This window comes from Halichoeres trimaculatus, unplaced genomic scaffold, assembly GCF_033239565.1.
Source record: "Halichoeres trimaculatus isolate MK-OKI-2021-1 unplaced genomic scaffold, fHalTri1.1 fHalTri1_scaffold_4, whole genome shotgun sequence".
Taxonomy (NCBI): domain Eukaryota; kingdom Metazoa; phylum Chordata; class Actinopteri; order Labriformes; family Labridae; genus Halichoeres; species Halichoeres trimaculatus.
The window spans coordinates 17,620,347-17,635,636 of record NW_027437182.1 but is presented as its reverse complement, the minus strand read 5'-3'; the positions used below and the strand labels follow the sequence as shown (position 1 = coordinate 17,635,636).

The 15,290-nt window shown below is 39.4% G+C and overlaps 1 protein-coding gene across 3 annotated transcripts in view; it reads left to right on the top strand.

Annotated features, from left to right (window-relative positions):
- Window positions 1-15,290, top strand: part of pex5la (peroxisomal biogenesis factor 5-like a) — a 104,099-nt gene that overhangs the window by 82,094 nt on the left and 6,715 nt on the right. For all 3 annotated transcript variants that reach the window (XM_074667544.1, XM_074667543.1, XM_074667541.1), the window contains 6 exons: window positions 1,636-1,752; window positions 3,982-4,125; window positions 6,266-6,336; window positions 8,063-8,281; window positions 10,269-10,434; window positions 12,936-13,093. In XM_074667544.1, coding sequence (XP_074523645.1) covers window positions 1,636-1,752; window positions 3,982-4,125; window positions 6,266-6,336; window positions 8,063-8,281; window positions 10,269-10,434; window positions 12,936-13,093 — 875 coding nt within the window. The remainder of the gene's footprint in view (window positions 1-1,635; window positions 1,753-3,981; window positions 4,126-6,265; window positions 6,337-8,062; window positions 8,282-10,268; window positions 10,435-12,935; window positions 13,094-15,290) is intronic.

Here is a 15,290-nt window from a genome sequence, read left to right as displayed (position 1 = left end):
TGATATCTTGTGGATGGAGAGGAGACATGGAGTTAAAAGCGACCATGCTAACTGGTGACTATCAGTGATTGTACAGTCTATGGTGATTAACCATAGGGTCACACTTTACACTGAAACACCAGCGATGTCTGCTAGTGAATAGTGAAATGTGCCGCCTTTATCTGATTTGGTGCGGTTCTCTGGACGTAGTTTTCTGGTTATTTTATTACAAACCGGGTCTTAGACTCGCGGTCTGTGTGCTTTTTCTTGGTTTGGGAGGGTCTCTGTTGTTGTCTCATGTTTACGTCCTGGTATGTCACCGTCTGGTAAGTGTCCATAGATTGATGCAGTCATGAGCACCGAGTAACGGTTGTAATTCCTCTCTGGATACACACCAGATTGCTCCGCTATAAACGACTGTCTGCCTCATATCTGTCCACTTGCTGATCTCTTTTATTTAATCACTCTTATTTCACGAACCTGTGAGCCTTTTACCATCCACCAAAGTGAGGATTTTTATTTAAAAAAATCAGTTTTTTGGTTGAACCAAAGGGGGAGGGGTTGATTCTGAGGTCAATTTTAAGCATGGCAGCTGCTGATTTATGCTTATGCTAATTATTATGTTAACGGTCTTAATTTCAAGTGGTTTATTTACATGCTGAAGTTAACTGTTGGTTGAAAATTGAGAGCTTAGGATAGCAAGGATGCAGGCCAAGAAAAACTTCTCTTCTACAGAAGAGATGCCTTCAGTCCAGAATGAAGCATGCTATGGAAAACCTTGAGAAACATTATGTATACTGGAAGTGTGTTTGTTGGTCAAATTAGACCAAAGTGGAGCTCTTTGGCCACAAAGACATTGCGTACGTTTGGTGAAAGAAGGCAGAATCATACAGAGCACCGTCCACTCCCCACAGTGAAACACAGGGTTGGGAGTGTCATGCTGTGGGGATGCTTCAGTGCTCCCTCAGTTCAGCAGAAAAACAGCATCTGGGTTGTTGATTTGCTCTCCAACACTATAAAACAAACACCAAAACAGGCGCCGCGCCTGGTAAAGAGCTACCTCCAGAAAAACAAAGTGAATGTTATTAACCAGCCTGCACAAAGCCCTGACTTAAACCCATTTGAAAACCTGTAAGGGGTGAATTGAAGATAAAGGCCTATATCAGAAGAACATCAAATTTGGAGGAGGTAAAAAGATTAGCCAGACAGATGGGCCGGGATTCCTCTGGTGATGTATCAGAGACTCATCACGAACTACAACAAAAGACTGCACGCTGTTATCCAGCAAAGAAAAGGCACAAGTGACTACTGACTACTACTGTAAACATTACTGATGTTTCCTCAAAAGGAAGTTGTGAATAATTGAATAATTAACAAAAAGTGTCCATTACCTGAATGAAAAAGAACATTCATTCTTTCGTTTGCATGTGAGGTCCCATTCCTTTATATTCTGCTTTGACTTGCAAATGTAGTGAGTCAGAGCTACTGAGTCCATACATTACAGCCACTGAGCCTGACAGACGTGACATTTCCAACAGAGGGATGATGGGATATTATAAGAGCTGTTGTTTTACCGTGCAGTAATAACCCTTTCCCTCCTCTCCCGCACTTCCCCATCTCTTCACTCCCCCTCCTCCTCCTCCTGTGTCCCTCCAGTCAGACACTGAGTTCTGGGATAAGATGCAGGCAGAGTGGGAAGAGCTTGCTCGGCGGAACTGGCTGACAGAAAACGAGCAGGCACAGATCCCCTCCAACGTGTCTCCCCACGAGAAGGTCAGTATCATTAAAAAGTCTCAATCAGCATGTGCACAAAACCCATCGTCATGACAGTGATGAGGAGACGCACTGTACTGACGACAGTTTTCAAAATATTAAAACAGCACTTATTCTGTTTATCTTACCCTGGATAGTATTGAAAAGTACCAATTATTAATAAAAAGGCAGTGAGTGTGACATTTTCAACTCAAAGGGGAGTGAGCGCTGTTAATGAAAACATTAACAAGTGGAACAAGAAATAAGAGGTAATCTATTTGTATGCCAAAATGATGCTGTCTGTTCAATAACTTCTTCTTAACAAGTTTGCAAAGTGGCACTAAATCAAGGGTCTTCAACCTGCGGCTCTGGAGCCTCATGCGGCTCTTTGACCCCTTTGCAGTGGTTCCTCATAGCTTTGAAAAAACTTTATTGAGCGAAAGAATTTTTATTTTTCTTACAGAGGGTTACAGAGATTTTAATTCTGTGTGAATGGATTCGTTTAACTGCCAGCATGCTGGCTTAATATACATACTTGATAAGTGGCAAGACATTAGCAAACAAAAAAAACAATTAGAGTTAAGCGATATTTTCCATATGTTTTTAAATAGTAGTATTCTCTCTAAAGTTTTTGCAAATTCTTTAAATTTTAAAATTGTTAAAATTTTTTGCAAATTTAATCATTTTCAATTTTGTTTTAAATTTTGCAATTTTCTTAATTTTCACACATTTTTGACATTTTTTTCAAATATTAAATAATTTAATTTTGTGCAATTTTAGCAAAAATTCAAATTTTTGCTAATTTATTACAAATAAAAAAATAAGACATCACATATACAGTTTCATAAATTCAAAAAGTTCTCGTTTACATAATTATTTACTACATTTTAACTATGTCTAGATTTTTATCCACTTTAAAGCCTTTACTGTGAAGATAAGTAGATTTTGTGGCTCCTGAATGACCTTTATTTAGGTGAGCTGAGGGAAAATGGTTCCTACGAAAGTAAAGGTTGCAGACTCCTGCACTAAATTAAGGAAACATTCTCAGCTATGGGTTCTCATATTTTAATTTTTGTTGCTGAGGTATTATTACATAAAACACCAGTGAGAAGAGAGTGAGGGGAAAGCAATTATTTTCCTATTCCTAGATATAATTAAGTAAATACGTTTCATTTAATACATTCAGCTATAGATTTAAAAGAAAAGTCATTCCAAATATATGTAAACCAAATCACCCAGTTAATTTACAGTTCTGCACCACCCTAGCCTTCTGTGTAGATTTAATGAATTAAATCTGGAGCTCTAGGTGTGCTGATAGACTGCAGGTGTTTAATGTAATGAGAAAAATAACGAGCACACTGAGCTGTTCATTTCTATGTTGTATGCAGAGTTAACCAAATCCCCTCCAGGTTCTGGATTCATTCCAAAAGCTAGAGAGTAGGAATAGGATTGATCCTTTCCTGCAAAGTTTAATATTTGGAAAGTACAAACCAGAACCAGAAGCCAGAGTGGTTTTCATTGATTGGAGCACCAAAGAGCACTGTGGTTGACATACAATACTCACATGTCAGCATGACTCTACCATGTGCAGAGCTGCCCTGTACAGTTTTTTATCACTTTAATGTTTTGGTTTCTGTGTTTTATTTGTTGATATTAATGATTGCCTTTTATCAGAGATGAAGAGCAAACAACTGTAGCATGGAAGCAGATTCTGACAGCAAAGAGAGAAGCTGATCAGCCGTTTCATAATTTCCACAATGTAGAGTAAAAAGAAAAAGGCAAATATGATGAACAAACACGATTAACTACTGGATTTTCAGATTAGACAGTAGTAAGAGGTTAATGACAGCAAACATATGGCTCAGCTGTATATATTACACAGCAACTGACCTCCTTACATAAGAAAATCATACGAGATCAGACATTTGGGTGCTCTGATTGATCCCAGTGCAGAGCCAGTTCTTAAAGAAGCAGTTTCAAAGTCATCTCGCTCAGAAGCAGTCAACAACACACCAGGGTAATCAGAGTTTGAAAATGCAAGGTTTAACATTTAAAGAGAACAGACAAACCCCAGGGAGCTCAGCAGAGGTTTGATGTGAGGCAGAAAAGATCAATTCCTGTTGCTGGAGCTTTTTGCCTAAATACACAACCACACAGGACAGTTGCTCTGGTTTGCATTTGAATATGGAAAAGACAAACTGACATTGCCACTGTCCCTACTTTTTTTTTGTTGTTCTTTTTTGCTGACAGGGTTACTACTTCCACACAGATAATCCGTATAAGGACTTGCCTAACGCATTTGATGAGGGGCAAAAGAAGTCTCGAGAGGGAGACTTGCCAAATGCTGTGCTTATGCTGGAAGCAGCTGTCTTGCAGGACCCTCATGATTCAGAGGTAAATGTCTCAAATACACATGCACACACACGCCAATACATTACTTATCAATCAGGCGGGTTATCCATGGAGGGTTTCATAATTACAGCGAGGAATGATATTTCAAAAAGATGACCAATAAAACCACAGCTCTGCAAATGTCAGCATGACTGAAGCGGTTTGGTTTTCAGCTCCACTTTAAGGTTACGTCCACTAGCTCCTCTTTCAGTGATGATTTAAGTTGGAGAGGGAGAATGCCTCACTGACCACAGGCAGCGTGAAGCTGATTTAACAGGCAGAACCCACTGGCTGGGTGCTGATTGCCTGCAGAGGGCACAGGTTTTTTTTTTTTTGTTAAAAGACTTGTTTACTGTAGCTAAGAAAAAAAACTTGTTCACACTCTTGATAAGAATTTCCATTTGCTCAGCGAGCCGAATAATAGCTCAGTCCGCAGGTTCTCTCTTTTTTGTATTCTCCCCATTTCAAAAGCAGGGACCTCTTTGCAGGCTGAAAGAGCAAAGCCTTCATACAAAATACTTTCAGAATCCCCTGGAATATACAGAAATGTGCCAGTTATTCCGAGGATAGGATTATCCTGCGGTGTATGGAACTAATACGATTCCCAAATTCCTTCTACGGCGCTTAGTGGCTTATTGGCCCACTCTGAGGACCTCAGAGCCATTCAGAAATAATTATGACCCTTTTTCTGAAAAGAACTTCAGATTTAAGATTAAAACAGGTTATTAGGTCTTGAAATACAAGAAAGTAATCTCCTAATCTAACTTTTTTGATTTTAGGTGCATACTGAATTACTGATTGCCCTTTTATGCAGATCAAAGAGCATTTTCGTCTCTCTTCTGAGGTCAAACACAAGCACAAAAATCTGGGGTAGTGCCTTTTCACAGCCACAGTAAACCTCCAATAAGACAGTTGTCACAACTTGCAACAAACCCCTCAGGTCTTGATGCAGCTGAGATGACCTTTGTATCCCGCTAATGCCTATTGATCCATATTTTACACATACCAAGGATCATATCAAATGCATTTTGTTGCAAAATATTTGTCAGAGGTGAACTTATTGTATTTATGTATATAAAATATCTAAGTTGTAATTATTGTATGCGCTGTATTCAAATTCAAATTGACAATCTCAACTCAATATAGCATCTGTAAGAATGCAAAAACACACAAAAATACTTATAATATTAACTTTCTATATATATATACTGTATTATACCTTATATAATTATCAATGACAGCTGGGATAGGCTCCAGCCAGCCGCGACCCTGAACAGGATAAGGGGTATAGAAAATGAATGAATGAATGAATGAATAATTATTTCTACTAAATCATGAAATGGAAAGTCTGTCTTAGGAGAAAGCGAGTCGAGGAAAGAGCTTCTCTCCTCTCAAAAAGAAAGCTTTTACTGGGATTTATGTAGGGACAGCAATGGGATGCAGAAACATCATTGCCACTTGTATGTATGTGCAGAAAAAACTCATCATTTAACCTTTTAACTCGTGATTACACCATTATTTTTCTATCTAATTAAAAAAAAAATTTTTGCACCTGGTATAAATGTGCTTCCATCAAACATATCGAGTTGGGTTTTTTAGATTTCATGTATGATCCACTTTACCAGATAATTTAAATAAATGTAGGGCTATAACTAATCACTGACACTACGCTCTAATTTCAAGTTTCACACAGCTGTCAGTGTATTTTTTGTTGCATGATCCACTTATCTCTCGGCTGTGAACAAATTAAGAGTCCTTACATAAACTACCAGTTCACTTTCCCAAAGAGAAAAGATTACACCAGCGCTCTATCCCTCTGATGAGTTAATGGAGCATCTTTAAATACCTGCAGACAATCGTGCTTGTTCAGTGCTAAAATCGGTTTTAAGGTCACAAATCTTTTCACCCTTGATTTCTCTTTTGAGGTTATTTATCTTGTGCATTGTTCAAATTGTTTAAATGTAGCTCATGTGCACTGATGTGTCTGAAAACTGGAATCATTCCCTTTTTCTGGGTCGCACTGATTGTGTCTGACAGACTTTGCTGAGTCACTCTAGTGTGTTTCACCCCCAGAGAATACGGGCTATGGAGTCCAGGTTTGCATCCTGCTGTTTACTGTTACCTGTGTTTGGTTTCCCTGAAGGCTTGGCAAGTGTTGGGGACCACCCAGGCTGAAAATGAGAACGAGCAGGCTGCCATCGTCTCCCTTCAGCGGTAAGAGAAACAACTGCAGCTGCATTAAAACCAAAAAATCATTTTTAAGACTTTGCAAACTGTCAGCTGATCCTGCTGGAGGACACCATATGTTTGCACGAACAAGGCTCTGTGAAAATGTCAGTTTTAAGGATTAATTCCTGCCTATGAAATGTGCCTGAGAGCTGTCGTTAAACTTTTTACAAGCTGGCACGTCAACTTCACATTCTGATGTAAAGTTTATATATACTGTTTATATATCTACCATCAACATTATCATTTTTCTTCCTGTTTCACTTAACCAGCCCATGTTGCAAGGTTTTTATCCTTAAAATAGAGACACCCTGCGTAGATGGTGATTGCACAGAGCCAGAGTCTGAGCAGAGTCCTCGATGGGAGGTGGCCCACTTTCATTCATAACACTGCCTAAGACAGAAATTGCACCTTTCTGAGAGTGTGAACACTGACAAGTCAAATGGAAACACAAGGCACAGCCATTCAAGAGAAGAGACACTTACATTTCAGAGGTGTGAGACGCTTCATTCTGCTAAAACAAATAAATACAGAAAACACTGAACTACTGCAAAGAAGCGGGATTGTTCTATATTTTAAAACAGATCTGCTGTAGTTTGCATGGTGAATATTTTAGTTCATTATGTAATAGCTCCATCTGTGGGGGGAAGTGTCTGTGTATGAAGTGGGATTAGATGTTTAACTGGCATTTTTCCTGCTGTTGCTACACTGTCAACACTTTAGCTGGCAAGCATAATGTTATCCTTCTTTAATCTGTCCTTTGAATCACTTTTATCAAATAATGCCTCAGAGTTAAGCAGAAAAAAAATACGCAAAAAAGCCTTATTGTTATTTTTTGTGTCCATTTCTTTCCTCTTTTCCCTGGGAGAAGCTACAGCTTTATATAAATAAATAATTTAACATTTGATGAGCTAAGCAAGTAGTTAATGAGGCAGTGACAGACTTTAGATCTTTATTTGTAGTTTAAGGCGCTTGCAGTCTTGCACATGAACAAGTCTGAGCAATATATCCCCCTGTGCTCATGTAATTTATGTGCAGTGTTCTCTCTATTTTTCATGAAACTGAAAACATCTTGAATAAAAATGATTTCTCTTCAAGTGTGCTGTTTAACTTTGCGTTGTTTTGATTTGTTTATATAATCTTCACCTTCCTCACATTGCGGGGAGCAGTCTGAAATAATTTGGTCTGACAGAGATTATGAGGGTTTAAAGGAAGTTGGCGAATCAGCTGAAGAGAATCTGGCTTGAAAATTATCTTGATGAAAGCTAAATCTTGTCCTGGCTGCTTCTCCACTCTCTTAACTAATCCAAGTTGCTCATCGGACACAGTGCTGCTCTTCTCCCTTTTTCAATTACAAAGGAAATCGTAGATCTCAGCAGCATTAGCCCCAGTGATATAACCGGTGATATAACTTTAGCACATAGTAGGAACAGACTCTCCTCATAGCTTTGGAGCTATCAGCAAGGGCACAATTTGCTTCACGCAAACCCAATGCAAAACAGCTAACCTTGGTGCTGAGGGCAGTGTGCAGCCCCAGCCTCAGCTGCAGAGTCAGGGCAGAGAAGGTGCAACTCCTCCAACATGACCCAGAAATCATTAGCCTACGCCTGATGTTCCCTCGCTTTGGCCTGTCCCAATTAATGCCTGTCAAATCACAAGTTCCCTTTGAAGTGTACACCCTCTTCTCACATGCCTGTGTCCTGTCTCCATCCAGGTGTTTGGAGCTCCACCCAAACAACCTCCCAGCCCTCATGGCCCTGGCAGTGAGCCTGACCAACACCGGTATGCGAAATGACGCCTGTGAGGCCCTCATCCGCTGGCTACGGTATAATCCAAAGTACAAGAGCCTCTTGAAAGGCAAGACACATCTGATGGGATCCCCAAACTCCCATCGCAGGATGTCACATGTTCTCAGCATGGGAAGACACGACAGGTGAGATTAAATAAACAGCGGTCAAACAACACACAGGTCCTCAAGAAAACAAATAGTGGAGACTTTTACTACTTCAAGGCTTGTAAAGTTCCCTACTCTGAAAATTTTTCTAATTACTTTACATATAATTTTATTACATTTTGGCATCATTGAAATGCCTACATTTGTCTCTCAAGCAGCTGCATTTAGTCTTTCTCAAAGTAACTATTCAACTTGCAGCAAATGACCCGGCACATTTTTCTCACTCAAAAGCAACATGTTTTTCAGTCATTCCAAGAATTAATTTGTTTTAATCTAATTCTCAGTCAGGAGAAGCAAAACTGCATTATTTCACTGGCACACCAGCTATGTGGAGTAAAGTGTGTCCATCTTGTGGAACTACTCTTCCTGCTGTAGAAAGCAGATGGTCCATGTTATCTTCAGCCAGAAAAAAATTGGGCTGTTGGATATCTCAGATGGAAAAGGCCGTCTTCCTGCTCTGGAGTCAAAGACCCTCTTGATTGAATCCATAAGCCCATATTGGTTTCACCTTTTATCCACTGAGTAACATCTTTTCACTCTCATTCAACTCCTTTCTCTGTACCTCTCCTTCTCCTTCCTCCCATTGTTCTGGAAACTATGACATAACAAAAGGGCAATCCTTAACCCAATCGCCAACAACCAAATGACCACTGAGGCAGAAGAAGCTGTCATTTTAATTTTTCACTTTACTGCTCTGGTTTTCAAACTGTGGATGTAGATCCTTTAGGAGAAACAAAGTGATGGGATTGCCAATTTTTTAAACAACATGCATTTTTTTTAAATAAAAAGCTTCACTGATGCCCTGACACAAACTGGTTCTTTGAGTACAAAAAAGCTGACGCAGGAAAGGTTTAACTTTAACTTAAAGCTGACAGCAATCCCTGCATTTTAAATGAGACTACCAGAATCTTGACCAGTGTTGTCCAGACAAACCAGAGGCTACAGTGATGTCGATTTTCCCTGGTGTCCTCCAGATTTTTGGAGTGATAGCTGTAGTGGAAGGTGACACTGAAAGTTGCTATGATGACCTGTGGGACAGGACTGAAGAACATGGAAAAGTTCTCTTTGGAGTTTCATGTATATTTCGGTCATTCTTAGGTCATCCTTGACATTTGTCCTTGACCTCTGCTCTCATCAAGGCAATGTAGTCAGTGTGTTTTCATCTAGTGTTGTGCGCCACAGAGCGATGCAGGTTTTAACTCCCAGACTGTGATTTGTCTGTGACACGGGGTAATCTTTGATTAAAATGTGTCAACGTTTAGCTCAAGAACAAGCAGTTCTAAAACATTATGTGAGGCAAACTCCATAGATGCTCAGCGGGACTTTCACATGGCTCAGAGTGGATGCTCCCTGCTGGGAGTCTGGACTGAAAACACAGCTTGACTTCACGGGGTGCAGCTAGAACAGACCAACAAGGTCCCTTCAATCAAAAAGGAACAAGAATGAGACACAGTTCTTGGTTGCTCTGCTTTTTAAATTAAAAAATGTTGTATTAGGCTGATAACCCTAACCCTTAATTTAAATGTATTCAAGGTGTGATAGCCTGAAGTCCGAAAATTAAACTGTAGTTGCATGACACCCACTATTTTCCCAAGCTTTTAAACTAATTTAATCACCAAAGTTGGATACAAACTAAAAAACATTTACTAATTCATTCATTCAATAACCAGGCTTCCATGCTAAGCTAAAGGCAGCTCCTCTCCTCTTTCCTTTGCTTGTACCGGTATGTTTGTCTCTTCCCTTCTTCTCTCTATCCCTTCCGTCAGTCTTCTCTCTTTACACTCCATGAGTATAAGTTAATGCGTAGTATAGAGAACATCATGGCTATGCAATCTCAAGAGCGCTCACTCAGCAGCTTTAAGGCACACTAATCCTCCTGTGTGTGTGTGTGTGTGTGTGTGTGTGTGTGTGTGTGTGTGTGTGTGTGTGTGTGTGTGTGTGTGTGTGTGTGTGTGTGTGTCCACAGCTCTCTGCAACCAGAAGTCAAAGAGCTCTTTCTGGAAGCAGTTCAGCAGAACTCTGACAGCATCGACCCGGATTTACAGACAGGCCTCGGGGTGCTCTACAACCTCAGCGGAGAGTTCAACAAAGCTGTGGAGGCCTTTAATACAGCACTATCAGTGCGGCCTGAGGTAGGAACACCACACACACACACTCAGATACGTGCAGAATTTCTCTGTTAGCACAATTAATCTTATCTGTAAATTCATTTTTTCCTCCCACTTTTGGAACAAGCATGAAAAAAAATGATATTAAACAAGTCAAACATCTATGAGTGTAAATTTCACAGTTCGTTATTTTTTTTTAAGTATTTCCAAAATTACCATATCGAAAGAAAGGCATAAGATTTGTACAAATGTCATTAATCCCCACTTCTTTAAAGGGTCGTTTCACCCAAGAGCAAACAGGACTTTACTACACCAAGGTTATAATAGTTTACTAAAACGAAACTGAAAACGAAAACTAAAATTTAGAAATACACTGCAGTTAACTCAAACTAATAAAAACTAGAAAAGAAAAAACGAAAACGATAATTAAACTAAAACTGTATCTTATGTTCACAAAACTAACTGAAACTAATAATTATAGACAAAATGTCCTTCGTTACTGTTTCTGACAATATTAACAGCCTTTAGGATATATATTAATCCGACACATTTTCCCAACCAATTTTACAACAGTTTTCAGCAGTTGTCAGCGTCGTACAGCACCATCATAGTGACGTACTGGGACATGCTTGTTTACTGCACTGACTGGCTGTGCGCTGTGCTGCAACGAAACGTAATGGAGCAATGAATCAGAGCATCTGTAATAGTTTGATTTCATGTGAGTCTGACTTTATTGTTACAGAGTCCAAGTTTCTAATAATTAAGTTTATATTAAATTGTTTTATAGAATTTGTTTGTATTATTTTTATTTAATTTATGTTAACATTTTTTGTAAATAATTTATGTTTATAACTTTTATATCAAGGTTATATTATTTTCTTGTGTTTAAGGCAGCAGCCAACAGTTCAGTATCAGCATTGACTGAGCAGTGAGCACTATGTTGGACTTGAAAACAAACGGTATGACAAAATATTTACTCTGACCTTTTTTAATCCTGGGCCTGGTTAATAAGGTATGAAAAAACTAAAACTAAATTGAAACTAAACTAAAACTAAGCCTTGTTGCAAAAATCAAAACTACATAATTACTAGAATGCCCGTTCTAAAAATGATAAAAACTAAACTGTAATGGAAAAAAAATGTCAAAACTAACTAAAACTAAACTATAAAGACAAATCCAAAACTACTATGACCTTGCACTACACATTAAAATATCAGGCTTTGCAAGTATTTTAGCTTAATATATTGATATTTTTAGGATTCTACTGCAGCATGATAAGCTGACTGACTAATTTATTTTTTTGTCCTTTAAGAACTTCCATTATCGGTTCATCAAACATAGAGCTATGCATACAGTGCAGGATGATTGCTGAATCCAGGAGATGCATTGTTTTCTATGAGACATGATATTTCTGACAGTTGGATGATAACAGCCAGCATCTTAGTTATGTAGTCTTTACAATTCACAATTCACTAACCCTTGCCATGTTCCTGCTGCTATACTTCATGTCTTTACAGAGCACACACAACAATATTTGCTGAATTATAAATGCTGTATATTGTAAATCTTCTACAGTCAGCCACTGAGCCTGTAATCAGATTTGGCCTCAGTGTAACACATCAAGATTTTCTCAAGACACACAAAACCAAAACACACACACAATCTGTCACACGCCGCATGTTCTCATGCCAACACATTTCGCAGACATGAAGCCCTCAAGCTTGTACACATCCTTAGAGAGGGAAGGCTCATGCAAACAGATGCAGTGAAGCACACAGAACTGTCACAGCAATATGTGAAGCAAGGAGCTGTAGAATCTGGCCTCATGAACTCTTGACTGGCACACATACGCTGTCACTGATGATCCGGCCCAAGAGCACAGTGAGGTCCAGTACAGTGCACACACACACACGAAGAGAATAAAGACTTTGGTTTATATTTCAAAAACTGGGATGCAAAAATAAACCAACAAAACAGACAAGCATGCGTAGAACCACAAACTTTTCCCTCGTCTCGGCATCTCCGTCATGCAAATCAGCCTCTGTCCTCCAAACGCTGTCCCAGGCTGGCGAGAATATTACTCACTGTTAAATCCAACCCCCCACATTTGACTTGGTAATATGGGCTCCCCTGCCGGAGAACTAGCTCCAAACACAAAGGGAGATAATTATATCCCGCCGCCAGGCTTAGCCAAAGATTAAGGACCTCTATACTGTAGCAGACCATGACCTCTGTATGTGCCTGTCCCCCTGCAGGTAGCAAGGAACAACAAGGACACCCTGTGTGATGTACGTCAGCTCCCCTTAAATTACCTTAGTCAGATTATTCCAGAAACAAGGGGCTGTTTTTTTAATGGGAATAAGATTGAAAACAAGAGTTAAGATGTTTTTTTAAACTTCTTTAAAAAGAAAAAAGATCCTCATGTTGAGAAATTTAATCCAGACATATGAGTATATCTAAATCTATTAAGGTTGACAACATACTTGATGGTGATCTGCACTAAATCATCTCTACCCTCCATCCAGGACTACTTGTTATGGAACCGTCTCGGGGCCACACTGGCAAACGGGGACCGGAGTGAGGAAGCTGTTGAAGCGTACACAAGAGCCCTGGAGCTGCAGCCAGGGTTTATCAGGTCCCGCTACAACCTGGGAATCAGCTGCATTAACCTGGGGGCCCACAGGTGAGTGACCTGGACAGAGCTGATGATCAAAATTGATATGCTGACTCAGACTCTTACCAGAGAAAAAGCCTTTCAGGAGGATCATGATAACAAGACAGACACCACTCACAAATCTTCTCATCTGACACAAGACAAACATGTATACACTAACTTTGAGAGGTACTTTCTCTTCTTTGTACTTGTCTGACACCACCATATTTCACAACCAATAAAGTAGCTTCAAGTCAACATCCAAACAAAATAAAGATGACACAATCAGGCACCAGCAATCAAACTAGCAACCATTGTTATGAACTGTTTTGTTAAAGAGGTAACAAAATACCAAGTGGCCATGTCTGGCCTGACTCAGCAGTTTTAAAGGTATTAAGAACAAGAATTAGCCCAACCAAAGGCAGAGCTCAGCTGAACAGGCGGGTGCCCGATAGCTGTTGGTGTGGAGGCTCAAAGCCTGCCTATTTCTAATATGGCCCCTGTAGATGATTTGCTTCAAAACTGTGGCTGTGTGTCAAATCACATACTTCTGTAAGTACATGGTAAACAAAGTGCACTGTGTACACTGTGCACAAAATCTTACAGGGAGGTGTTATCCCACATCAAAAACTGCAGCTTTGCATTTACCAGAAATACAAACGTATTTCTTAACAGTTCACAGGTGTTCTTTTGTTACTCATACATCAACCATTGTTTGATAATTTCCTGCCCCTTCCTCTGCGTAGCCAATATATGGCAACTATTGAGAGTAAGAAGTGTCCAGTGTTTCACACTCAGCTTTGACTGTTTGTAGTGTGCCACCTGGGAATTCAAACTGCACTGCATTTTTTCATACTGTCAGTGTGAACGCAGTTATGCACTTAAAAAGGTAAGAGCAAGTACAGGCTCTATTTGGAAGCTTTTGTTCCAGACACAGACAGGTGATGTCACGGAGACTGCATCAATTTATTATTTAATCAATTTAAAATACAGTAATCACATATTTCTTTGCTAATTGAGCTGTAAACAAGTGTGGAAACAATATTTACATGGTTTAAATCATAAAATATGAAAACTCGCCATCAGTAATGATTTAAACCACTGGACACAGCCTGGTGTAGAAAGACTGGATTCTTTGGCTCCAAAGTGGAAGGTTATTTACAGCAAAGTACTCTCAGTATCAAAGAAACTGTTCATCTGAATCAGTAGCATAACCAACTGTAGAACCACAAATGAAGAGATGCAAGACAACTTTTAGCGGGTAATGATCATGAATCGATAAAGACATCAGTACCAAGCTTATTAGCTAAAACATCCCTTGTACGCAGTTTGAAATGAATGAAATTTGACCTCTTCTTTGGTTGGTTTCAACAGCATTAAAAAAATGTCATTCCATAACTTGCCAACAAGATCCACATGTGTGACTGTCATTAAAGAGCCAACAGGTGTTTTCAATAACGACTGATTAGAGCAATTGCCACTTGAATAATTATGACATGATGTAAGAGCCAGCAGGTGCAAAAAAAAAAGAAAAAAAAAAAACTAATGAGCAAGCCAGGAAGGACTAGAAGTAAAGTGCTGAACCTGTAGCATAACATAGTTCAGGGTGTAATTCCTCTGAGCTTGGCTCACAAAGTTAGCTTTACTCACTGTTAGACAGTTAGGTTCCCACAGTTCCTTTTAAAAGGCTCATTTCTCTTAAAGGACTCTTAGTGTTATTCGGTACAGGAGGATTGTGTGGGTACAGATGCCAAAATCTGTGCAGAGTACAGGAACTTGGTTCAGGGTATACCTTACACCAGGACCAATGTCATAAAAAACTAAAGACAGTAAACTTACCTTACAGTGGGTTCCCAGGCTACAGGGGTGTTATGTCCTCTTCTTTCATGATGTTTTATGGCGAATGGCATCCAAAGCAGTTGCATTACCACCAGATTATGATAGTTCCACAAAGTAAAGTGATCCCTCTTTTTAAAATGTTCAGTTCTATAACCAGACACATTTAACTGAGTTGCCTCAGTCCTTCCCTGAGTGTAACATCCAACTCCTCCACAGGGATGTCAGTACTGTCAGAGAAACTTCTAACAGCCCAGAACTATTTGTATCCTTTCTGACTTCCTTGTAAATTTGCTGCACAGTTTATCACATTGAATAGGGATGATTCAATTTTTTTTTTAATCAGTGTACATTTTTTTCCTTTCTCAGCTTTCTTTTGGACTGTCTCAAC